Source organism: Panicum virgatum, chromosome 5K (genome assembly GCF_016808335.1).
Source record: "Panicum virgatum strain AP13 chromosome 5K, P.virgatum_v5, whole genome shotgun sequence".
In the NCBI taxonomy this organism is placed as follows: domain Eukaryota; kingdom Viridiplantae; phylum Streptophyta; class Magnoliopsida; order Poales; family Poaceae; genus Panicum; species Panicum virgatum.
In genome coordinates, this window is record NC_053140.1 from 22,632,836 (window position 1) to 22,656,931 (window position 24,096).

General features: G+C 44.1%; 1 protein-coding gene across 1 annotated transcript; it reads right to left on the reverse strand.

The window, feature by feature from the left end:
- Positions 1 to 480: 480 nt before the first annotated feature.
- On the reverse strand, positions 481 to 15,324 carry LOC120709793. Its single transcript, XM_039995442.1, has 3 exons — positions 14,701 to 15,324; positions 1,566 to 1,682; positions 481 to 954 (listed from the first exon to the last, which is right to left on the reverse strand). Exons 1-3 carry the CDS (start codon positions 15,322 to 15,324, stop codon positions 481 to 483), a joined length of 1,215 nt encoding a protein of 404 aa, XP_039851376.1.
- Positions 15,325 to 24,096: the final 8,772 nt, after the last annotated feature.

A 24,096-nucleotide genomic window follows, 5' to 3' on the forward strand; every position in this document is an offset into this window, starting at 1 on the left:
TATGGAAGGTTATCCCGGGATTACAATCAATCCTAAACTAACCATATTCGGAGTTGCCTAATATACTCTAACAATGTCAATGGTTCAGTGCATGTATTGGTTGCTTCTTCTTGAATATTTGTCCAATTATAAACATTTTATTTGAGTTTTAGAAGTTCAGAAACATGAAATTGCATTGACCTTGTTGCTTAAATGTACCATTGTTGTTTTATTTAGTGTATATAATTATTACACAAATATTACACGTGTTGTTTTTTTACCCGTAGCGTTAGCATGGGCCAACTTACTAGTCTTCTTAGGTACCCCATGTAGACACACAATCCTGGATATGTACAACTCTGCTAATTTGGCTCCTGTATAATTAGTCTTCACTGGAATGAAGTGAGCTACCTTTGTCGACCGATCCACTATAACTCATATAGAATCATAGCCATCCTTTGTACATGGTAACCCCACAATAAAATCCATACCGATTTCTTCTCATTTCCATTCTGGCACCTTCAATGGCTGTAGCAAACTTGCTGGTCTCTGATGTTCTGCCTTGACTCTCTGACACACATCACATATGGGCACGTGAGCTGTGACATCACGCTTCATGCCATACCACCAATATCTTTCTTTCAAATCCCGGTACATCTTGGTACTGCCTGGATGAATCAAGTAAGCTGAATCATGGGCTTCTTTCAGAATCTTCTCTCGTAGATGATCTACATCTGGCACACATATCCTCTTTCTGAACCACACAGTCCCCTGTTCATCCTCAGTGAAATCGGGTGCCTTGCCTCTTTCTATCATCTCCTTGATCTTCTTGACCTTGTCATCCTCAAGCTGACCCTTCCATATCTCTTGCTCAAGAGTCGACTCGACTTCTATTGTGATCCCTTCAGTATGGCCAACAAATCCAAGGTTGTGTTTCTCAAATTCCAACACAACACTTGAGGCATCTGGCTGACCCTAGTGGCATTCGCATAACTCTTGTGACTCAATGCATCAGCAACCATATTAGCTTTTTTGGGGTGATAGTGTATCTCTGGATCATAATCCTTTATAAGCTCTAACCATCTTCTCTATCTCAGATTGAGGTCATTCTGAGTAAAGATGTACTTCAAACTCTTGTGATCAATATATATCTGACATCTATGTCCCAACAAGTAGTGCCTCCATATCTTCAAAGCATGTATCACGACTACCAATTCCAGGTCGTGAGTGGGGTAATTCTGTTCATGCTTCCTCCACTGACGAGACGCATAAGCAATCACATGTCCCTCTTGCATCACCACACAGCCTAGTCCTTGTCGAGATGCACCACAGTATATATCAAAGCTCTTGTGAATATCCGGCATAGCCAACACTGGTGTTGTGGTCAACCGCCTCCTTAATTCCTCAAAACTAGCTTGGCACTCATCTGACCATACAAACTCTTTTCATTTCTCCAGTAGTGAAGTGAGGGGTTTCACTATCTTGGAGAAGCCTTCAATAAACCTTCTGTAGTAGCCAGCGAGTCCCAAGAAACTCCGAATCTCTGACACTGTCTGAGGTGGTTCCCATTTCAACACATCTCTGACCTTCCCTGGATCAACGGTAATTCCTCCATTGGTGATAACGTGCCCAAGAAATGACACCTCATCTAACCAGAACTCACACTTGCTAAACTTGGCATACAGTTGATTCTCCCTGAGCTTCTGCAAAACAAGCCTCAGATGTTCCTCATTGTAGGATCAAGAACACCGACTAGAGGGGGGGTGAATAGGCGGTTTAAAAACTAAAACCAATACCACTAGAGAAAATTAATTAGTAACAAAGGAAAGCCCTATGTCAAGCTATTACTATCTCTAGATGGGTTTGCAACCTAGGGTGACAAGACACAATTCAAGCTCTAGTAAAGAAAATTGCTCAAAGTAAATGCAAGTATTAAAGAGAGCAAGAGTAGTAACCAAGCTTGACACAAGAAATTATCCCGTGGTGTCGATGACTTGCCGGTCACCCCTAATCCACGTTGAGGTGGATTCCAAGAATCAACCGCTCCTCTATCAAGAACCTCTTGATCTTGAGCCGGCTTGAATCAAGGAACCGCTCCACACCTCGATTCCACTAGAGTTGCTCTTCACCACTCCGGTGAGGTGAGCACAAGACCTCTCACAACCGAAATCGGGGCTCCTCAACAATCTCCTTGGAGGTGCTCCACGAAATCCACTTCTCCAAGCCGTCTAGGGAGCGGCAACTCCCAAGAGTAACAAGTTGATGACGCTTGCTTGAAGTATCCCTAATGCCACAAAGCTCAAACTCTTGATGCAATGCACTAGGAAGCTCTCACACTCTCAAAAAAATGCAATCTCTAAGCAAGTGTGTGTGAGAGAGGGATGCCTTAGCTCTAATATGTCAAGAATGCAATCCAAATGGCCAAGAGAGCCACCCAATGGCCGGGCATTGGGTATATATAGACATCCCTCCAAAAACTAGCCGTTACACTCTTTTCTGCGAAGTCGCGGACCGTCCGCGATTCAAAAACCGGACTGTCCGCCGTTATAAACCAGTGAGTCAGAGTGCATTTAATGCATGTCAGAACTAGCCGTTAAGCCCTGGCGGACCGTCCGCGCCCCAGTGGCGGACCGTCCGCAGTTAAGAGTTCCAACCCCACCAGAGACTAACATCGTCTCTGGAACAACTTTGAGATTAGCCTGCGGACCGTCCGCGCCTCAGGAGCGGACCGTCCGCAGTTTAACTTTGAAGCCCACACCAGAGAGACACCCTTTCTGGTAAAAAATGAAATACAGTAGCGGACCGTCCGCCCAACTGGGCCGGACTGTCCGCTAGCCCACCAGAGCCTCTGCAAGCTCTCTGGAACGATCGCGGACTGTCCGCCCCTCTGGGCCGGACAGTCCGCCAGCCCACCAGAGCCTCTGCAAGCTCTCTGGAACGGGCGCGGACTGTCCGCCCCTCAGGTGCGGACTGTCCGCCGTTACTCAGTGAGCTCGAACTTAGTCTATTTCAAAACTTTTCAAAACGCCGTTAGCCCTCATGCATGCAACTAGACATTTTGAGCAAAATGGCACTAAAGACCCGTCAAGCATGAGTACACAACCCCTCTTGATAGTACGGCTAACTATCCAACAAATCCGGTCACTTTTCATCCACTAAACGCCTTGTGACCGGTAAAATGTAAAAGCCCTATTTTATACCTTTGCCTTGAGCCCGAGCTTTACTCATCATCTCCAAAACTCCATACGTTCACAACCAAATGTCTTTCATCCGTGAATCAACCTATACTCATCTTCTAAAATGAAATCGTTAATCCACAAACCGTTGTCATTAATTACCAAAACTCGAATTAGGGGCCTAGATGCTTTCAATCTCCCCCTTTTTGGTAATTGATGACAACACTAAATTTTGGAGTGATAAAAGTTTTCAAGTCAACTTTATACACTAGGCATAAGGTGGACTTGGAATTGAACTTTGGAAGAACTTACTCATTTTCTTGAAAATTTCAGAATATGGTATGAATAAATTCACCAAGTTCGATGAGTAGAGAGAACTCCCCCTTGATATGTGCATATAAATTTTCATGAATATCAAGAGCACATATATATATTTGAGAATTTTGACAGAGTTTTCCCTACAAGTGGAAATCGAGGCATACAAGATACAATAGATATATGATATGAGAGTTTAGCATGGTTAGCACGACCTCACAACCACAAGATGAACATAAATAGATAAGAGTAGCGCAAACTAACATAGTTCATCACACATTACAAACCAAGGTTCAAATCCAAACACAAGTCTCAAATAGAGTTCATGAAAGACACAAATATATAAAACATGTGAGGCAAGCGGAAGCTGAAAACGAATGATCTCCATAAGAAGTCCATGAGCTCCCCCTAGATTCAAACACTCCAAAGCTCCTTCTCCCCCTTTGGCATCAATTGCCAAGAAAGTCAAACGGCTGGTGGAGGAGGTGGCGGTGGGTAGAACGGCTGGTGCGGATAGAACTCTGGAGGCGGCACTGGAGCTGGAAACACTGAGTAGAAATGATCAGAAAACCCTGTGAAGGCTGTGCTGAAAGCATCAAAGCGCTGCTCTAGCTGCTCCTGTCTCTGCTCAAGCTGCTCAAACTGCTCAGAGGAGGGCAAATCCTCAAAACGTGAGTCAAGGGCTGCTATATCTGAGTGTAAGCTCTCATGAAACCCCTGCATCTGAGTCATCATGGGCTGGAACATCTGCTGCTGCATGTTCTGAAAGTTGAGGTTCATTTGATTCTGCATCTGACTAGCCAACCCCGCAATCTGAGAGGACATGCTTTCCTGCATGGATGCAAAGTATGGATCAAAGTAGCCAGCTGGAGGAGCCCACTGCTGCTGTGCTGGAGGATGCGGTGGTGGCATGGCATGCTGAGCTGCAGCTGCTCCCATATGAGCATCATCATTACTATCATCTTGCCCCTGTGCTTCGGCATCCATATCATCTCCAGGGAAGGGAGTCAAAGGCCTCAAGAGAAAAGCATTGTCATTCTTGAATGGCCTGAAAGGAGTGTGCTTGCTTTCACATAACCCTCTGAAGCTAGTCTTAACCTTGATGATGGACATAATGTATGGAGCAAAGTACAAGTTCATCTCCATGTTAAGCCTCAAGTCTGCAAGCTGATCCATGATAAGAGCAATGACATTGATTCTATTTCCATTCATGACATGAGATATCACATTCCAATAGTGTCCTCTAATCTTGTCCTTGTTGCCACTCTTAGGCATGAATGTGACTCTAGCAATCTTATTGATCACTGCAGGATGATGCCTCAGACCCTGAGTGCCCCCAAAAGTTCTAGCAATTCCAAGATGTGCAGGCTCATAGAACATGGGATAGTCATTCTCATCTAGAGGGTTTTCTAACACAATATTCATACTTTGCTCACTAGTGATGAGATTATAATCCAATTCATTTGCTTCAGCAAACTGTGCAAATGTAGCACCATAGGTTCTTTTCCCAGTTGTCCACCTAAAAGTTTCCTCAACCATGTTGATCTCTAGGGTGGCATAGAACTGGCGTATCACAGTTTCATTCCAATCACACCTATGCTGCAGAAAATTTGCTAACCCCATTTGCTGAAATCTATCTACTAGATCAGTCATGACTTGTTGTTGTCTCATGTAGCCTATGTCAATGGTCTGATGTTTGAATACATTTTTCTTAACTAGATGACCAAAGTAAACATCTTTTTGTACCTCGGTTTTGAAGAAAAGAATGTTGGTGTCACGAGGTAAGCTGAATTGATCCACTGCTCTTGCATTGGCATAGCTCTCTGCAGTCCACTGACGGCTAGGTAGATCTAGCCCCATTAAATCTGTAATATCATCATCAACCCCTTCATTCTCTTCCTCTGAAGACTCATCACCTGCATCTCCTACTGAAGAAGCTGCAGCCATCTCACTGACATTTGGAGCATAGTCCACATCATCCGAGTCATCACTGTCTCTTTGTCTTTTGGAAGACATAGCCTTCTTGATTTTAGAAGCTACCTTGATGATCTTCCGGGGTGGCCTGAGATCAAGATTTAACCATAAGAACAATTACTAAAGCAATAGAATGAATCCTTAATGATAACTCAATTCAGCACTGATCTGAAAATCTGATACTAGCGGACCGTCCGCCCTTCTGAACGCGGACCGTCCGCGGTTCATGAACTACCACGGCGGACTGTCCGCGTCCAGCAGGCGGACTGTCCGCGACCCATCTGTTCTGCGCAGGAACACAAAATCGCCCTCATCTTTGATTCATCCACATTTTGAGTTTTGATTCAAATCCACCAACCAAAATTAAACTATAGTATCTCCTCATCACTAGGAATAAGATCCCCCAAGTATTTTCAAGAATCCATGGCCAAAAAATAGATCGGAGCATCTAACCCTAACTCTTTCCAATAAAGAAATCCAAGAACAAGAGTTAGGGATTCATTGAAATACCGCGAGGACATGATGCACTATCTTGAGAAGAGTCCGGGGATGTGCTCGGACCGTCCGGGAACCACTCCAAAAGGGCTTGACCTTGTCGTCTTCCCCACGTGCTTGAGAGAGAAAGAGAGAGACACTTTTGGAGTATGTGTTCGGTTTGGTGGGGGAGGTGAGGGGGACACCCAATATAAGTCAAGTCTGGCCGACCCCACAATTCTGTCCAGTCGCGGACCGTCCGCGGTCCTTTGGCGGACCGTCCGCCTTTGAAATTTTTTTTTTATACTGCAACTGACTGAACTTCCTCTGCCCAACATGTGCGGACCGTCCGCGGTCCTTTTGCGGACTGTCCGCAATGAATTTCTGCGATTGACAACTTCTCTGCAGAGCCTCTGGTGAACAAGTTCAATTAACGGCGGACTGTCCGCCTATTACCCGCGGACCGTCCGCGCTACCAAAAATCTGACAAGTCTGAATTCTGCCAATTTTCTCAATTCCAACTCCAATTTGGGATCATTGCTCATACAAAAATCCAAAAATCTCAAATATTGCATGAAAACCTTCAAACGACTTATATGAGCAAGTTTCAACAAGAATTCAAAAATAAATCGAGTAGAATCATGAAAACTCATAAATGGCTCAAAAATACCTCAAAAATTCATAAAAATGAAACAAGAAGTGCATGAAAGAACCATATGCCACATGTGCTAGTTTTCAAGCCACATTTGAGAAGTCAATTATGTTTAACTCATTTCTCAACTTGCAAAACCGAGATTCATCCAAAGGCTTGGTAAAGATATCGGCTAATTGATCATCCGTGCCAATACCATCAATCTTGATATCACCCTTGTTCACATGATCTCTAAGAAAATGATGGCGGATATCAATATGCTTGGTTCTTGAATGTTGAACCGGATTAGAGGCAATCTTCACGGCACTTTCATTATCACACAACAAGAGAATTTCATCAAATTTCACACCATAATCTAGAAGAGTTTGCTTCATCCATAATAATTGAGCACAACAACTTCCGGCCGAGATATATTCCGCTTCGGCGGTTGAAAGAGCCACGGAATTTTGCTTCTTTGATGACCATGATACAAGAGATCTTCCAAGAAATTGACAACCACCGGAAGTGCTCTTCCTATCAACCTTGCACCCCGCATAATCCGAATCCGAGAATCCAACCAAATCAAAATGAGCCCCCTTGGGATACCATAAACCAATATTAGGAGAATATTTCAAATATCTCAAGATCCTTTTGACGGCGGTCAAATGACATTCTCTAGGTGCGGCTTGAAATCGTGCACACATGCAAACACTAAACATGATGTCGGGCCTAGATGCGGTCAAATAAAGCAAACTACCAATCATAGAACGATAAAGCTTTTGGTCAACCGGGTTACCTCCCTCATCTAGGTCGAGATGCCCATTTGTGGCCATAGGAGTCTTGATTGGTTTTGCATCTTCCATTCCAAATTTCTTCAAGATATCCTTCACATATTTTGATTGACACACAAAGGTGCCTTCCTTGAGTTGCTTGATTTGAAGTCCAAGAAAGAAACTCAATTCACCAATCATGGACATCTCAAATTCCCTAGACATCATTTCACCAAATTCCTCACAAAAACTTGGGTTAGTTGAACCAAAGATAATATCATCGACATAAATTTGACAAACAAACAAGTCTTTACCAATATCTTTAGTGAACAAGGTAGTATCAACCTTACCAATTTTGAAGCCCTTAGAGATAAGAAAATCCCTCAATCTTTCATACCAAGCTCGTGGAGCTTGCTTAAGACCATAAAGAACTTTAGAGAGCTTGTATACATGATTTGGCTTCTTGGGATCTTCAAAACCGGGAGGTTGCTCAACAAAAACAAGTTCACTAATTTTGCCATTCAAGAAAGCACTTTTCACATCCATTTGAAAAAGTTTAATGTTGTGAGAGCAAGCATAAGCTAATAAAATTCTAATAGCTTCTAATCTAGCAACGGGAGCAAAAGTTTCACCGAAATCCAAACCTTCGACTTGAGTGAAGCCTTGAGCGACCAATCTTGCCTTGTTCCTCACAACCATTCCATCTTCATTTTGCTTGTTTCTAAAGACCCATTTAGTGCCAATAACATTATAATTCTTGGGCCTCTCAACTAAATCCCAAACTTGATTCCGAGTGAAATTATTTAATTCTTCATGCATAGCATTCACCCAATCCGGATCTCTCAATGCTTCATCTACACGGTTAGGTTCAAGAAAAGATACAAAAGAATAATGTTCACAAAATGAAGCGATGCGAGATCGAGTTTGGACACCCTTACTAATATCACCCATGATTTGATCCACCGGATGATCCTTTGCAAGAACATGATGAATTCTTTGAGGAATAATGGGTTCTTGAGTTGATGAAGAAGGTGCACTAGATGAACCAACTTGATCTTGTACTTGAAAATCATCATTACTTGAATCTTGTACAATTTGTTGTGCTTGATCATTTGAGATAGAAGTTGAAGGATTAACTCTAATTGAGATAGAAGGACCATCTTCATCTTCATCTTCTTCTCTTGGTCTAACATCACCAATTGATATGTTTTTCATTGCATTTCTCAACCCATCACTTCTCACATCATCAAGATTTTCTTGTTCATTTTGAGACCCATTGGTTTCATCAAACTCAACATCATAAGCTTCTTCAACAATGCCATGTGTTTTGTTGTAGACCCGATAAGCCTTGCTACTAGATGAATATCCAAGAAGAAAACCCTCATCACATTTGCTTTGAAACTTTGATAACCGAGTTCCCTTCTTGAGAATATAGCATTTGCAACCAAACACTCTAAAATATGATATATTTGGCTTCCTTCCAATGAGCAACTCATATGGGGTCTTGTTATGAAATCTATGGCAATACAATCTATTTGAGGCATGACAAGCCGTGTTGATTGCTTCGGCCCAAAAGCTATCCGAAACATTATACTCGGAGAGCATTGATCTTGCCATATCAATCAAGGTTCTATTTTTCCTCTCAACAAGACCATTTTGTTCCGGAGTGTACTTGGTTGAGAATTCATGCTTGATTCCTTTCTCATCACACCATTCCTCAACTCTTGTGTTTCTAAACTCACTTCCATTGTCGCTCCTCACTTTCTTCACTTTGAGCTCAAATTCATTTTCGGCCCTTGCAAAGAATTTCTTGAATGTGTCATATGTATCGGCCTTGTCATGAAGAAAGAAAACCCATGTATATCTTGAGTAATCATCCACTACCACAAGACAATAGCAATTTCCACCTATACTTCTATAAGTTGTAGGACCAAATAAATCCATGTGCAATAATTCCAAAGGTCTCTCGGTTGACATGACACTCTTAGTGGGATGAGTATTTGCAACTTGCTTTCCGGCTTGACATGCACTACAAAGCTTATCTTTATCAAACTTCACATTCTTCAAGCCAACTACTAAATCATGCTTCAAAAGTCGGTTGAGTTGTTTCATGCCAACATGACCAAGCCTTCTATGCCATAACCAACCCAAAGATGATTGAGTGAATAAGCAAGTGGACAAATTTGCCTCTTTAGTTGCAAAATCCACAAGATATACATCCTCATGTCTAAATCCCGTAAAGATGTGATCTTTTCCATCCAAGCTAGTCACTACAACATCATCTTTAGTGAAACTACACTTATATCCAAAATCACAAAGTTGAGTGACTGCTAAGAGATTAAACTTGAGAGAATCAACCAACAATACATTTGAGAGAGAATGATTGCATGAGATAGGAATTGTACCAACTCCTTTGACTTTTCCCCGGCTATTGTCACCAAAGATAATGTCACTATAGCCACCAACATTCTCATCTAGAGAGGAAAACATCATTTGATCTCCGGTCATGTGTTGAGTGCATCCACTATCAAGCACCCAATGTCTTCCCCCGGACTTGTAATTCACCTACAAAGAGGAAGTAACCTTTTTAGGTACCCAAACTTTCTTGGGTCCTTGAACGTTAGTAACCACATTAGTGACCAAGACTTTTGGCACCCAAATGGCATTCTTTTTAGCACCATTTATAGGTATCCCAACAAATTTTGCACTAACATTGCCATTTGAATTTTTCATAAGCATGTAACTTGAATCAAAGGATATGACTTTCTTGTTGGTGCAATTCTTCTCAACATGTCCAACCTTCTTGCATTTTTCACAATATGGCTTGCCACTACTCTTCACAAAGGTAGTTTTGGTTTGCACAAAAGCCTTCTTCCCTTTCTTAGGAATATATCCAAACCCTTGCTTGTTCAAGGTGAACTTTTGGCTTGCCCAACAATGATTAAACTTTGCTCTACTATCATAGCATTTTCTCAAATCATTAGTCAAGCAAGTAACCTCTTTCTTTAACAAATCATTTTCCATAATGAGAGATTTATTGCAAGATGAGTTATCAATTTTAGTGCACAAAGAACTAGTAGAGCTAGAACCACAAGATTTATCATCAATTAAATCACAACTAACACCAATGCTCAATGTTGCTTTTCTTTCATGACTAAGCAAGGTATTGTGAGCTTCCTCAAGCTTCTCATGAGTTTCTTTGAGATTCTCATGAGAAGTCTTTAGCTCCTCATAGGAATCTTGAAGAGAAGTAAACTTCAACTTCAAGTCCCTCAATTTAGCCTTTTCCTTTGTCATGAATTCATCGGCATCATTAAGCATTTCAACAAGATCATCATATGAAAGTTCATCAAGTTCATCATCTTGTTGTACCTTTGCACCACCTTTTGCCATAAGACAATGTGGTGTAGAGAAGAGTGATGGAGCCTCCTTGATGGCGATCCCGGCAACTCCCTTGGATGGCTTGTCATCATCATCATCATCATCGGAGCTTGCATCGGAATCCCATTCAACAAAATAAGCTTGGCCATTCTTTTTCTTCTTGATGAACTTCTTCTTCTTCTTTTCATCATTTTTCTTGTCCTTTTTCTTATTTGGACAATTGACAATGATATGACCTACTTCACCACAATTGAAGCAAGTCTTGTCCACAAAAGGATTTTTTCTTGATGATTGACCTCTCTTGCCAAAGCTCTTCTTGCTCATCATTCTATTGAATCTCTTGACAAAAAGAGCCATCTCCTCATCCGATTCTTCTTCTTGGCATCCACTTTCTTCTTCATTTTTGCTATCTTGAGCTTTGAATGCCACACTTTTCTTTTTCATATCAATTTCTCCACCATGAGCTTCATCTTGAGATTTCTTGAACATGTCATGGGTGAGAATTTCTCCCAATATTTGTGTGGGAGTTGCGGTCTTCACATTTGACCTTACAAGTAAGGTCACAATTGTGTCATATCTTTCCGGAAGACATCTAAGAAACTTGTGGTTGAAATCCCCATCCGGTACCTCAAATCCAAGTCCCTTGAGATCATTTACAATGTCATTTAGCCGGTTGAACATCTCGGCTATGCTCTCATCCTTCTTCATGGTGAATTCACTAAAATTTCCTTTAAGCAAGTATAGCTTGGCCTCCTTCACCGTTGATGTACCCTCATGAATTTCCATGAGCTTCTTCCATATGTCATTTGCATTTGTGAGGCTCTTGACTCTATTGAATTCATTTACATCAAGAGCACTAAAGAGCACATTAACCCCTTGATCATTTAGTGTCTCATTTTCCTCATCTAGGGGTGTCAAACTCTTTGGGTCCAAAATGACATATCCATCATTTACTACTCTCCATAGCTTTCTACTCATGGCTTTGAGATGAGCCGACATCCTAGTCTTCCAATAATCATAATTGTTCCCATCAAAGAACGGTGGCTTCCCAACATGAATCCCATGATCACTAGTCATTGTTCTACTCCAAGATGGTTAAATCCTTAATTAATGAAGTACTTAGCTCTGGTACCACTTGTAGGATCAAGAACACCGACTAGAGGGGGGGTGAATAGGCGGTTTAAAAACTAAAACCAATACCACTAGAGAAAATTAATTAGTAACAAAGGAAAGCCCTATGTCAAGCTATTACTATCTCTAGATGGGTTTGCAACCTAGGGTGACAAGACACAATTCAAGCTCTAGTAAAGAAAATTGCTCAAAGTAAATGCAAGTATTAAAGAGAGCAAGAGTAGTAACCAAGCTTGACACAAGAAATTATCCCGTGGTGTCGATGACTTGCCGGTCACCCCTAATCCACGTTGAGGTGGATTCCAAGAATCAACCGCTCCTCTATCAAGAACCTCTTGATCTTGAGCCGGCTTGAATCAAGGAACCGCTCCACACCTCGATTCCACTAGAGTTGCTCTTCACCACTCCGGTGAGGTGAGCACAAGACCTCTCACAACCGAAATCGGGGCTCCTCAACAATCTCCTTGGAGGTGCTCCACGAAATCCACTTCTCCAAGCCGTCTAGGGAGCGGCAACTCCCAAGAGTAACAAGTTGATGACGCTTGCTTGAAGTATCCCTAATGCCACAAAGCTCAAACTCTTGATGCAATGCACTAGGAAGCTCTCACACTCTCAAAAAAATGCAATCTCTAAGCAAGTGTGTGTGAGAGAGGGATGCCTTAGCTCTAATATGTCAAGAATGCAATCCAAATGGCCAAGAGAGCCACCCAATGGCCGGGCATTGGGTATATATAGACATCCCTCCAAAAACTAGCCGTTACACTCTTTTCTGCGAAGTCGCGGACCGTCCGCGATTCAAAAACCGGACTGTCCGCCGTTATAAACCAGTGAGTCAGAGTGCATTTAATGCATGTCAGAACTAGCCGTTAAGCCCTGGCGGACCGTCCGCGCCCCAGTGGCGGACCGTCCGCAGTTAAGAGTTCCAACCCCACCAGAGACTAACATCGTCTCTGGAACAACTTTGAGATTAGCCTGCGGACCGTCCGCGCCTCAGGAGCGGACCGTCCGCAGTTTAACTTTGAAGCCCACACCAGAGAGACACCCTTTCTGGTAAAAAATGAAATACAGTAGCGGACCGTCCGCCCAACTGGGCCGGACTGTCCGCTAGCCCACCAGAGCCTCTGCAAGCTCTCTGGAACGATCGCGGACTGTCCGCCCCTCTGGGCCGGACAGTCCGCCAGCCCACCAGAGCCTCTGCAAGCTCTCTGGAACGGGCGCGGACTGTCCGCCCCTCAGGTGCGGACTGTCCGCCGTTACTCAGTGAGCTCGAACTTAGTCTATTTCAAAACTTTTCAAAACGCCGTTAGCCCTCATGCATGCAACTAGACATTTTGAGCAAAATGGCACTAAAGACCCGTCAAGCATGAGTACACAACCCCTCTTGATAGTACGGCTAACTATCCAACAAATCCGGTCACTTTTCATCCACTAAACGCCTTGTGACCGGTAAAATGTAAAAGCCCTATTTTATACCTTTGCCTTGAGCCCGAGCTTTACTCATCATCTCCAAAACTCCATACGTTCACAACCAAATGTCTTTCATCCGTGAATCAACCTATACTCATCTTCTAAAATGAAATCGTTAATCCACAAACCGTTGTCATTAATTACCAAAACTCGAATTAGGGGCCTAGATGCTTTCACTCATGTTCTTCCTTATTTTTGGAGTACACCAATATATCATCGATGAATACCACTACAAATCAAGATGGCAATGGGTACCCGAAACCCGATTACCCGCCGGATTTTACCCAAAAAGAAAGCGGGTATGGAATAAGTTTTCTACCCGTAGGTACGTTATTGGGCAAGATTTCTTACCCATCGGGTACACGGGTACGGATGCATACTACCCATACCCGCCTACCCGCGGCTAAAAAATACTCGCAGAAAGAAACTAAACTAACCTAAATCTCTAACATATTTTAGCCCATATGACCCATAAATTTGACTCAATCCAATTAAATCAGCCTAGTATATATATTGTGAACCTTTCTAAACCCTAACCATATTCCCCTCCCTCACCCCACTCCACTTCCCAGCCGCCGCCGCACCTCAACCTGGGAGGCTGCAATTCAAGTCGCGACGCCCCCTCGACCTGCGTGTCTTGTGTCACGGGTCGCCGCCTGTCGCCCCTCTCCCCTCCCAACTCTAACGCCCCCTCAGCCCCTCCCCTCCCAAACTCCGGCGCCCCTCCCCTCCCATCGCGGGGTTGCTCCGTGGCCGTTGCGTGGTCGAGCGAGCGCTCGCCCAGCCCCTCAGAGCGCAGGCCAAGATCCACCAGCACGAGGTCCACCCGCATCCCCACAGCCGCCTGTCCTAGCCGCTGCAGGCCGCATGCCCCCACGGCCCCACCACAGCGCCCTCGGCTGGATTTGGAGCTTCCGTCCTCGGTGCCCCGCACATCATAGCCAAAGCTCAAGCCTAGTCGAAGCCATGGTTGAAATGCATGTGCATTTGCTTTCTTTCTGATGTCTTATCTATTAATTGCATTTGGGAACTTGTAACCTTGTAACCTGTGTGATCTTTCTTTAATTTATGGTGGATTAGTGACTTGTAACCATGTGAATGAAGCTTGGAATGACTTAATTTTTCATGTGAATGTCGGGTATCTTTTCGAGTGTGGGTTACCCGTCGGGTACAAATTACCTGCCGGGTACGGGTATCGAAGTATTTTTCTACCCGTGTGCGGGTGCGGGTAACCCGACGGGTAAAATTTTGCCCCACCTGGTACGGGTGTGGGTGGCCACTACCTGTCGGGTACATACCCGTTGCCATCTTAAACTACGAACTTGTCAAGATATTCCATAAACATCTTTTTCATCAAGTACATGAATTAAGCTGGAGCATTGGTCAATCCGAATGATATTACCGTATACTCATAGAGTCCATATCTTGTAGTGAAGGCAGTCTTGGGGATATCTGATGGCCGTATCCTCAACTGATGATATCCGGACCTCAAGTCAATCTTGGAGAATACCTTGGCTCCTCTCAACTGATCAAACAAATCTTCTATACGAGGCAAAGGATACTTGTTCTTGATAGTGACTTCATTCAGTGACATGTAGTCTACACACATCCTTTGCATACCATCCTTCTTCTCAACAAAGATCATTGGAGCTCCCCAAGGTGAAGAGCTAGGACGAATGAACTTCTTATCTAATAGCTCTTTTAACTGCGCCTTAAGTTCTTCTAACTCACCAACAGACATTCTATATGGCCTCTTAGCAATGGGTGCAGTATAAAGTAAAAGATCTATGATGAGTTCAATGTCGCGTTCAGGTGGCATACCTGGCAAATCATCAAGAAAGACATCTGGATATTCACACACAACTCTGATATCTTCAATAGAATTCCCTTGTAACTGATTCACTGTACAGTCTGCTGCGGCTGGAAGTGTTGCTAGGAACTCAAACCGTTCTCCTGATGAACTGGTAAGAATCACTGACCTCTTGGCACATTGGATAACAGCATCATACTTGGTTAACCACTCCATCCCAAGAATGACATCAATACCCTAAGAATCCAGAGCTATAAGTCTTGCGTCAAACTCTCTACCCAAAATCTGTATTTTAATACCAAGACACTGATATGCAGCCCTCATGTTTCCCCCAGGTGAATTCCCTATCATAACTCTAGGCATGGTTCAAAGAGGTATAGAATGCTTGGCTATGTATTGAGTAGATATGAAAGAATGCGTTGCTCCAGAATCGAATAAAACTGATGTAGGGGCAGAGTTGACTAAGAACATACCGAACACGACGTCATGTGCCTCCTGTGCGGTCTCTGCAGCTCCATGATTCACCCTCTCGCGGATGAAGTTCTGTTGCCCTCTGTTGCTCTGCGGGGTCTGATTGTTGTTTCTGGGCTGTTGTTGCGGAGTCTGCCTTTGTCCACTGGAGTTGGTCTGAGCAGGGGTGTTCTGAGGATTATTGGTGCAACGGCACGCATAGTGACCATGTCCACCATACTTGAAACACACGATGACCCCAGTAGGGGCTGTGTTGTTGTTCCTCATGGGAGTACCGGCGGGAGTGTTCTGGCGGTTCTGCTGGGGGTTAGAGCATTGTGCTGACTGCTGATTCTACTGGTTCTGCTGAGCTGGGCGCTGGTACTGATACTGATTCTGCCCAAAGCTGACATTCTGTACTCCTGGGCGGAACTGGTTTCCTTGCGGGGGTCCAAGGTGCGGGCATGAGCTGCTGGACTGGCCTTGTGACTCGAACTTCCGCTTCTGCTCGCCCATCTCCTTGCGAGCATTCTCCACTGAGATGGCATTGTCCACCAGCTTCTGGAGGCTATCAAAGGTATGCACCAGCAACTGATACTTGATGGGTGCATTCAACCCTAGCCTGAAGTGGTCCTGCTTTTGCCCATCTTCGGCCACGTCTGCGGGGGCATAGCGGGACAGTTGGATGAACTTGTCTCGATACTTGCTCACAGACATCCCTCCTTGCTTCAGAGCTAGGAACTCCTGCCTCTTGAGCTTCATTAAACCCTCGAGTATGTGGTGCTCCCTGAGTTGAGTCCTGAACTCTTGCCAGGTGATGGTGTTTTGATCAGCATGGGTGGCGGTGTAAGCATCCCACCAGTCTGCGGCACTTCCTTCCAATCTACCTGAGGCATACAATACTTTCTCTCTGTCTGTACACTGAACTATGTTCAGCATCTTCTCAATGGTCTTGAGCCAGTCATCAGCGTGGAGAGGGTCTGGTGAATGGGAGAAGGTAGGGGGCTTGTGACTCATGAAGTCACGATGGCGATCCCTCTGTGGCGGTTGTGGTGCTGGAGCTTGGTTTGCTTGAGCTTGTAGATTGGCCACGGCATTGGCCATTTGAGTCAACAGCTGAGTCTGCGCAGCGAAGAACTGTTCCATCCCTGCTAGTGGTCCATTATTTTGGTTGTTGCCTCCTCCACTCATGTTGTTGGGTTGGGGGTTCTTGCCTCTTCTCTGACGTTGCATGGGTGGCAGATCGATCCCTGATCTAGACCTGGTGTTCACCATCTGACCGGTTAGACAAGTGAGACTCATGAAACAATTTATGGTAAAATATAGGTGCAAGGATGAGATAGAGACAAATAAAGTAAAATAGATAACCCCAAGCTTTACTAACTAGCTAACTTTATTAAAACTTGATGCAATTATGGTCATCACTCCATAATTCCATCACAATCATTACAAAAAGGCAACTCACAAATGTTTCACAAAACTAAACATAAAAGCACACTGATTAAACTAACACACTAAAGCAAACGTTCACGAACTAACGATTACAAAATGACTCTTAACAAGACACATCCTAAACTCTTAAGCCTAACTCCTAGTAGAAGCGGTTCTGGTAGCCACGGTCGCCGAAACGGACCTTCTTGCGCGGGGGTGACAAGGCGGGGAGTAGAGGCTCATCCTCTGGAACAGGCGGGGTCTCCTCTCCTGCAAGCTGGGCCTCAAGCTGGCGGATCCTGTGATGAGCTTCTCTCAGCTGATCTTGAGTGTCGTCCAGCTGGTTGGTGATGTTCTCCAGATCCGTGTTGACTCCGGCGAGAGAGCGTACAGTGACATTGGCGAGGCTCTCCTCATCTCCTCCAAGCGAGAGTCCCACGAGCACAGCGAGGAAGATGCTGATAATCTGTGTCCTCCAGGGCCCGGCGGTTGGTGTGGCAGAGGGACCAGAGAGCCCTCCTGGCTGCACTGCTGACTGCGGCACAGTAGGTCGCCATGGGTGTGGAGGATTCGTGCGCTGAAACAGTCCTCTTGCCTTGGCGCCCATTATCCACCCTGATGTGGACACGAGTGATGTAGTAGTCGCCGAGCACGGGGTCTTCGTAGTGCCATGTCTAGTACATGGGAGCCACAGTGTTGTTTAGCTCGTCAAACACGTCCTGGAGCAGCATGGGGAAGTAACCCTCCTCGTTAAACGAGGTGTAGATACAGTACTTTTCCCTTTGTGCTGGCGGGCCGTCTTCCTGGTCGTCTTCCTCCTCTTCATCATCCCCTGGGTCCTCTTGGTCCTCTGGGTCTCCTCCAGTTGGTGCAGGTGCTGGAGCTACTAGAGCAGGAGGTGCAGGTGGCGGTGCTAGATCTTCATCTCCATCATCGTCTGATATCTCCAGAGGCTCCTCACCTGCATCAGAGTCTTCCCACATGCCTCCACGGTAGTAGCCGTCGTACTGGATATCCTCCTCCTCCTCGTCTTCATCTCGGCCTTCTCCAATGGCGGCAAGTGCTGGAACCTCAGGTGCGGAATAGGCCAGCGGTGGAGCTAGATCTTCGTGCGCTGGTGTTGGCGACGGTAGTGGTGTCTGCATGTTCCCAACCGCATCAACTGCCCTAATGCAGCCATCTTGATCCTCTGCGAAGAAGTAGTCCCTCCCGGGTACTTCCTCAACCGCCTCTGGCTGAGCTAGAACAGGTGCAGGCACTGGGGCGGGTACTGGCTCAACAGGTGCAGGAACTGTACGGCGAGCAAAGGCACGACCTCCGGTGCTCTTGCGGGCAGTCTTCTTGGTTCTGGCCATCTGAAGAACAGGATAGATAGGTTTTGTTTAGAACATAGATACTTGAAAGAGACCATCTGAAGAACATGATAGATAGGTTTTGTTTAGAACATACATACTTCAAAGAAAAAAATATGCGATCAAGGATGAGATAAAAGCTATCAATAAGGATTAAGCAATTTTCAAATAAGCATGGAAAAGTATGGTTTCTAAGCAAGATAGACTTTAATTTTCGACCATTTCTATCTAGACTAACGTCCCACAGTCAACACTGCTCTGATACCACTTCTGTCACTCCCGGTTTATAAAGGCAAACCGAATGCATCTCATATGTGTGCCAGGATCCGTTTACACACATATGATTGACTATAAAGCGAATATCATCACCATTACAAAGCGAAAAGAGAGTATTAAATAACTTTATTACAAAATCGAATATCTTAAGCGAATAAATAAATGTCTATAGAGTAGCAGCGGAATCTTCTTCAACACAAGCAGATGACTGGGAGATATACGCCTAGAAATCCTCAAAGACTTCTGGATACTCCGGGCAGTTATTGTGGTCTGAGCAGCAATTATGCAAGGGTGAGTACACTTATCGTTGGTACTCAACAAGTGGTAGGGAAACAACTATAATACATGCAAGGCTAAAGCAAGGAAAAGCTGACACGGTTTAGCTGCACTCGGCACTTTTAGTTGATCAAGTTTTATTAGCAAGCATTAACTAAGTATAAGTATATACCATTAAACCAACAAGATAAGCATATATGAAGATAAACAACATAACCATAAGTGAAAGCATCGATTTAGATCTTCAAGTTCAATTATCATGTGAGGGCCCAAGCCGCTCATGACCGTGAGCACGGCTTGTATATCAGTTTTACACTCTGCAGAGGTTGTACACTTTCACCACAATTTGCATAAAAGTTCAAAGAACTTTAAACCCAACCATGCAAGTGCGGGCCAAGCACCATATCACACTTCCTTAGGTATGACTGCATAGGGACGCTACGACACTTTTCCAAAAAATCACTATATGTATGCACTGGTTCCTTGCTTTCTGCGGTACTTTAGAAGACGAAGCTTCCTTCACACGCTCCTCAAAGCTCGATAACCCAAAAATCCACCAATCAAATGCTCTAGGCACGAAATATAGATCATCTAATTACTTAGCCAAGACCAGAGACATATGGTATTGTGGTTGTACGGTTTTCTTGGGTGGTTCTCCATGTTCCGATTAAATCATATAATCTTGATTAACAACATTAAGCCATCACGAACATGAAGTAAAACAAGTATAGCATTTGTATCATCATTAACCAACCATAACCAAAGTATAGCAACTAGCATAGCTACCCAACATGAAATTAAACCCAAGTTGATCAAGGAAAAACGTAAACAACACTAGTCATATTCTTAATTCAGGTCCCATCATATTATGGACACATGCATGTACATAATGAGTAGATGTGAATTGTTTGGTGTTTTCATGGGACAAAAGCATGATCAAGGGTCCACTTGCCTTGCTCAAAGTGCTGCTGGTCCGGTCCTTTGAAGGCTTGGTCTTGTTGTTGCCCCTCGAACTGTGAATCGTCTATCGCACCAAACACGCACATACAAGCAAACAAGTACAAAAGATAAGAAATAGTACACCAAACAATATGAACAATACAAAACAAGGTTGCTAAACTATGTACACATTGCAACGATCGCGTGGGTGCAAGAATCATCGAAAACGGACTTAAAACGAGAGAGTTATGGCTAAAACATGGTTTTAGGACTAAACTGCGAAAAACCAAAAAGATCAGGGGCTAAAACATAAAAGAAATGGCTTTTTCATAAATTCTTTTCAACAGCAGAGGACGGCGGATTAATTTTGATAAAACAGAGGGGCTTATTTGCAAAGTTTCCTTGGGTTGACTGGTATAGGCTTGGTTGACTTAGATTGATTCTAATCTGGGCCGACGGATCGAGATCGGACGACTAGGAAGAGTTGGGGCGATCAGCGGCGACGTTGAGCTGCCGGCGGCGAGCTATGGCGGCGGCGCGCGGCGGCGACTTGCTGGACTTGGCCGTAAACAGCCGTTCGGGGCTCGTTTCGAGCGCAGTTGGCACGGGAAGCACGAGCACGACGCTGCGAAGCCATCTAGGGCACCTGCGTAGGGCCTAAGCGAGCGGAGCAAGGCGCACGGCGGCGAGCAGATGCGGCGGAGCTCCGGCGAGCTATTCCGGGTGGAGCAGAGCGAGAGGGAGGGAGAGAACGGGCCGTAGAGAAACCCCACCTCAACGCGAAACTCCTGGAGGCCTCGAAGACGGTGAGAGAGCGGTGGAACGGCGGCGTCACGGAGCTTCGAGCGAGCTCAACAATGGCGCGGCGGCGGCTGGGGTTTGTGAGGCGAGGCTACGGCTTCAGTTTGAGGGGTTCAAGGGGTGCGGGCGGCACCTTTTATAGGCCGGAGCATGGCCCCTTGGCATGTGCGCCAAGGCGCAGAGCGGCGGCGCGGGGTGTGGCCGGACTCTGCAAAGTATGTGCCTGACCCAGGGTAGAGGAAAGCCCTGACGAGCGGGCCCCACGCGTTGGTGAGAGAAAGGAAAAGGGAAAGGGAGGCTGGTTGGGCCGGGAGAGGAAAAGGGGAACGGGGCGGCGAAGGAAGTTTTGGGCCGCGGGGAGAGAAAGAAAAGAGAGATGGGGTGTGGGCCGGTTGGGCTGAAAGCGAGGTAGGGAAAAGAAAGGTTTTGCATTTTTGTAAAATGATTCAAACAAGTTCAACCCAAATTCAAATTCAAGAATTTGAATCCAAGCTGAACAACAAGCAAAATAAAATGCAAAGGCAACATGAAATGCAACAAAACCTATTTCCCTTATATTTATTTTATGTTTAAGTATTTTATTTAATTATCGTCAAATGTTCTAAATACAAGATAAATCAAATAAAACCTTATCGAATCTACAATAAATCTAATTAAATTTATTTAGGCTCCTGATTTGAAAACACGGGTGTTACGCAAAGGCAATATACTGAGAATCTCAAGTGATGATCATGTCATCAACATAAAAAAGGAGAAGAGTCCGACCACGAGAGGAATTGTGAACGAAGAGAGCAGGATCATGAGTACTGGCAGAAAAGCCAGCAATAGTGACCATAGAAGTAAAACGCTGGAACCAAACACGAGGAGCTTGCTTGAGGCCATAAAGCGAGCGATGAAGACGACGTACCATACCCTCAGGGATCGAACACCTATGTGGTGGCTGCATATACACTTCGCAGAGTTCACCATTAAAAAAGTCATTCTTCACATAAAGCTGAGATATAGACCACTCACGAATAGAGGCCACAACAAGAAGAGTGCGAACAGTGGTCATATGAGCCACAGTTGCAAATGTCTCATCATAATAGCAACCATGCTTCTACTGAAAACCACGCACTACAAGAATAGCTTTCTCGCGCTCAAGAGAACCATCAGAGCGGGACTTAACCTTGTAAACCCACTTACAAGTGATAGGACAGACATGTGCAGGAATAGGTATAAGATCTCATGCGCCGGTGCGCTCAAAAGCAGCAATCTCCTCTTCGGTAGCATGCTGCCGCTTCTGATGATGAATGGCATGACTGTAGATTGGCATATTTCAAATCACCTTTCATGACAACAAGAGAGCCTTTGACACCTTCAAAACTCCATCTCCACTGGAGTACTTGTACCCTTTGCCAACAGGAGTACTCAAAGAAATAAGATTCTTTCTCATGTCTGGAATATGCCTCGCAGCTGTCAAAGTTTTGATAATACCATCATGCATCTCGATTTGAATAGAACCAATACCAATAATCTGACATGGACTGTCATCACCCATTTTAATAGAACCACCATTAACAGAATCATATGTGATGAACCAATCTCTATATTAATGCATATATGAAAAGATGGAGTGGAATCAAGAATCTATTCATCACCACTATTTGCATATCCAGCAAAAGCAACAAGAACCTCATTACCATTAGAACTGCCATCAGTAGCAAGAGAAGCATTACCTTCTTCATTGGGTTTACCTTTCGGTCTATATGTGCCAACTCTCTTTTCTTTGTTCTTCAATTTAATACACTCAGATATGAAATGAGTGTTCTTCTTGCAATACTTGTAAATTTGTCATCCTTGTCTCTTGAATTTGAACGGTCATTCAAGCTCTTGTCTCTATAACTATTATTTGATTTCTTTTGTGTCCTACCACAAACAGATAAAGTTTTTCTATTGGAAGTTGAACCTTCAGAAGACACCAATTATTTCATCTTTTCCTTAGCTTGCAAAGCCTCATCAAGCATTAGAGTATCATGGCTATATAATAATGTATCTCATGTTTGCAAAAGAACTTGGCAGAGAGCACAAAAGAATATGAGCCAAATTCTCATCATCATAATCTACCTCCATAGCATGTAGATCAGAAATGATCTCCTTGAAGATCGAAAGATAATTAACCACATAACCATCCTCTTCGAGCTTGTGCGTATATAACTTCATCTTCATATATATCTTACTTGTCAAATCTTTAGACATGCAAATTGACTCTAACTTGAGCCATAAAGCGGCTGTAGTTTTTCTCCTACAAATAATCTTGCAAAATATTATTTGAGAGATGAAGTTGAATTTGAGACAAGGTCTTACTATCTTTCCTCTTCTTCTCATCGGTCCAAGACTTTGAATCTTTGTTACCAAATTTATCAAGAGCATCATCCACTTCAGTCTGAATTAGCATGCTCTCATCTTGACTTGCCATAGAACGAACCTTGTGTCGCGATATAGAGGTGGAAGATCATACTTCATCGAAGCCATTAGAAGAAGTAACTAGGAAAAACAATCTCAGTAAATAATCTAGGTATGTAACTGTAACTCTAGAAATAACCTACACTTGTGTACACTTTCGTTTCAGCGAAGTACCGAAGAAACCATGGTAGATTTTAGTGTGCACGAAGAAAAAATCTTCAATTTGAGAGAAAAGAGAGGCGAACGGTAGCCTGCTCCTACTCCTTGGATGCTTGCGCTTCTGGATCCTTGTGTTCGCTCGACTACGTGCGCTGGCCTCCGCGAGCCTGCGCTGGACTGTCAGCGAGCGCCGCCGATGAGCGCGGGCGTCGTCGAATCACCCGATAGCAGATCGACGCGACAGCGAACAAAGACGAAACTCTAATTTTTATATAATCGATCTTGTGTACGGCTCCGGTATTATTTGTTAGTAAATAATGTAAAAATAAGATCGAACACGAGACATGATTTTTACGTGAAAAACACTTGCGAAAAAGAATCACGGACGTCAACTAGCAATCTTCACTATAATAAGAGAGTTACAACGCATGGAATACAATGAGTGGTCAACTCTTCCCGTAAGGCTTACAAGATGTATAATTCGCTAATCACATAACCCGAACCGTGGGCCCTCCAAGCGTCTCCACAAGACACGTTATAATTCGGATCACATCTAACAGGCATTGTTTTTGTACCGACTTGCAGAATATACGAAGCATTTGTCTAAGTCTCTGAAAGTATCCTCATAAAATACACTGATTTGGGTATGCATGAATTCTTTTGACACCCACCGTGAATGGGCTGACAAGTTTTTTTGCTTGATATGTGTTGTCTGGCACTTTATTTGGCTTTGGAAGCAACCAAATCAAGATACGCAGCAGATCATTGAAATTATCATATGACTAACTATGCTTAGCCTTCGGAGTCAAAAGGTCAAATATGAAACGAAGCATGTTTCAATATTTTGGACATCTCTTTG